Genomic DNA, 2,379 nt, shown 5'->3' on the forward strand with positions numbered 1-2,379 from the left:
CTTCAGCTCATTCTTATAAAACATTGAATCACAGACCATGTATGAATATCTCACAATGACTTGTCTACCTTCCGTTTGATGAGCGTTTGGCTTGCTTCCAGGTTTTTACTGTTGGGTATAATACTAGCAGTTTAATCACTTAATAAGAACAGTTAGAGACATTATCATTGTGTCTATTAATTTAAAACTTAATGGAGTAATAGGAAGAACATTGGAGAAAGTTTAAGCATACTCAGGGGATTTCTAGGTGGCACTAGTCATAAAGAACCCGCCTGCCAATGCAGGAGATGTGAGAGACCTGGGTTTGGTCCCTGGGTTGGGAAGATCCCCTGGAGAAGGGAATGGAAACCCACTCCAGTATTCTTGCCTGGAGAATCCCATGGACAAAGGAACCTGGTGGGCTACAGTCCATAGGGTCTCAAAGGGTCAGACACAACTGAAGTGACTTAGCACACATGGATACACAAAGCAGACCCACAGGAGGTGAATACCCTCAAATGGCATCTGTAGGGTTAGAGTGGGCCTCTCTGTACAGGAGAGGTCAGCAGAGGTCCTTCCAGGGACACCCCATGGGTATAGACCAGGTGACCTCCCCCAACTCCGGAACCAGGCTTTCCCCAGGCAGGGCAGGGCAGGGCTGGGCCACATGTTGCTGACTCTGACCTGTGGGGTGCTGCTGCAACAATAAATGAGAGCTGAGGTGGGCTCAGTGGGGAAGGTTTTTTATTTTGTAACTCAGAAGAGGAGGCCAGAAATATTTAGGGAAAATGCAGATGTTTCCGTGGGAAGATTTCAGCAGCTCAGTCTGCAGGGCACAGAGGGAGAGGATAGTGAGCAGCAGGCTGGGGTGGGCATTCAGCACTTTGGTTCCAGCTCTGCTTGTCACAAGTCCTCACAGGCGAGATCAGCAGCAGCCCCCAGAGCAGCAGCCGGAGCCCTCAGACTCGTGGCAGCAACTGGAGCCCCCGGGGTGCTGACCGCTGCCACCACCACAGCAGCCGGAGCTCTGGGCTCTGCGGCGGTGGGACCTGCGGCGCCTGCGGTGGCTCAGGCAGCAGCCCCCACACCCCGAGCTGCAGCAGCCCCCGGAGCTGGGGCCGCAGCAGGGGGAGACTGGGGGAGGACATGGAGGTGGGCACTTGGGGGGACATTTGGGAGGAGGAAACTTGGGGGTGGGGCACTTGGGAGGGGGCTGGCACTGCTGCTGGCTTTGCTGGCAGGACATCTTGCAGAGGAAGTCAGTACACCTAGGGAGAAATGCAGAAAGCCATCAGCGCACAAGTGACAAGCAGATACATCCTTCACCCTGGAGTTCATTGACTCCTCAGCCAAGACAAGCTACTTTGTGAGCAGAATCTACAAACAGAATCTGAAAACTGACAGGAAGTGAAAGGACTGCAGTAAAGCTCTCTTTCTCTTTCTATTTTTTCTGAAAAACGGAACCATCTCCCTACGTGGGGCCCAAAGTCAGCCCCATATTAGGCTTCCCAGCCACTTGGAAGCACTGATGGCCATAGTTCAGAATCCTTCCCACAATGGATCCATCATTCCTAAGCATATCCAGCGGATGCTTTCATCTCTGAAAACCTTTATTGGATGAGGACAAGGAGGAAAGACATAGTCTTGGCAGTTTAACCCCACGTTCCTGCTTCTTCTCCTTCCTTCTTTTCTTCCTCTGCCCCGCAGCCCACAGAGGAGGGCTTTTTGTTGCGCTCCTCACCAACCTTGAATATTCTCAGCTCTACAGTCTGCTTCTCACCAGATACTTACTTGAGGATGGCCTGACAGGCTCTGTAGAGAGAGGCCTGGACCAGAGCATCTCTGCAGGTTGCTGACTCCCTCACTTTGTTCCCACTCCCCCAGAGACCTTCCCCTCTCCCTCCTCCTTCTGCTCACCCCTTTGCAGTCCTGTCCCCAGAGCCTCCTTTTCGAGGCACTCACCTTGTCAGTGGAGGGGTGGAAACTGTCAGCGACAGAGCTGAGCACTGAAGAGCCCAACACTGGAGCCCTTTTATCCTGGGCCTGGTGGCTCACCACGGGTGAGGCTCAGCCTGGGGATGCAGAGCAGTCACTTTCACAATCTGGGATGAGTGACTCCTCACATCCCCAGTGCCTGGGATCCAGAATCTCCCCCACATAAGACCTAGAGGAATCCCGGAAGCCAGAGACTGCTAGACATGTGCTTCCCAGGTCTGCTGCCAGTCAGCCATTCTCCCTCCATGGATTCATTCCTAATTAGGCCAATAATCATGCAACGCATTGTCTATCTTGGGTCCAGAATTTTGCAAGATATCAATGACACGGTGATGAAGCAGATTGCCTTCAGGAGCTGGTAGTCTTGGAGGATGAGTTTGTAAGCAGTGAACTGTGAATTGTGTG

At 52.5% G+C, this 2,379-nt stretch overlaps 1 protein-coding gene across 1 annotated transcript; it reads right to left on the minus strand.

Moving 5' to 3' along the window:
* Nucleotides 1-712: 712 nt before the first annotated feature.
* Nucleotides 713-1,968, minus strand: LOC122678301 (late cornified envelope protein 5A-like). Its single transcript, XM_043878945.1, has 2 exons — nt 1,942-1,968; nt 713-1,247 (listed from the first exon to the last, which is right to left on the minus strand). Exon 2 carries the CDS (start codon nt 1,223-1,225, stop codon nt 905-907), a length of 321 nt encoding a protein of 106 aa, XP_043734880.1. The 5' UTR covers nt 1,226-1,247; nt 1,942-1,968; the 3' UTR covers nt 713-904.
* Nucleotides 1,969-2,379: the final 411 nt, after the last annotated feature.

The sequence above is a fragment of the Cervus elaphus genome, chromosome 20 (genome assembly GCF_910594005.1).
Source record: "Cervus elaphus chromosome 20, mCerEla1.1, whole genome shotgun sequence".
In the NCBI taxonomy this organism is placed as follows: Eukaryota; Metazoa; Chordata; class Mammalia; order Artiodactyla; family Cervidae; genus Cervus; species Cervus elaphus.

What these genes read in the sequence shown, in the direction of transcription:
- LOC122678301 (XM_043878945.1), bottom strand. Translation starts at nt 1,225, where the DNA reads ATGTCCTGCCAGCAAAGCCAGCAGCAGTGCCAGCCCCCTCCCAAGTGC.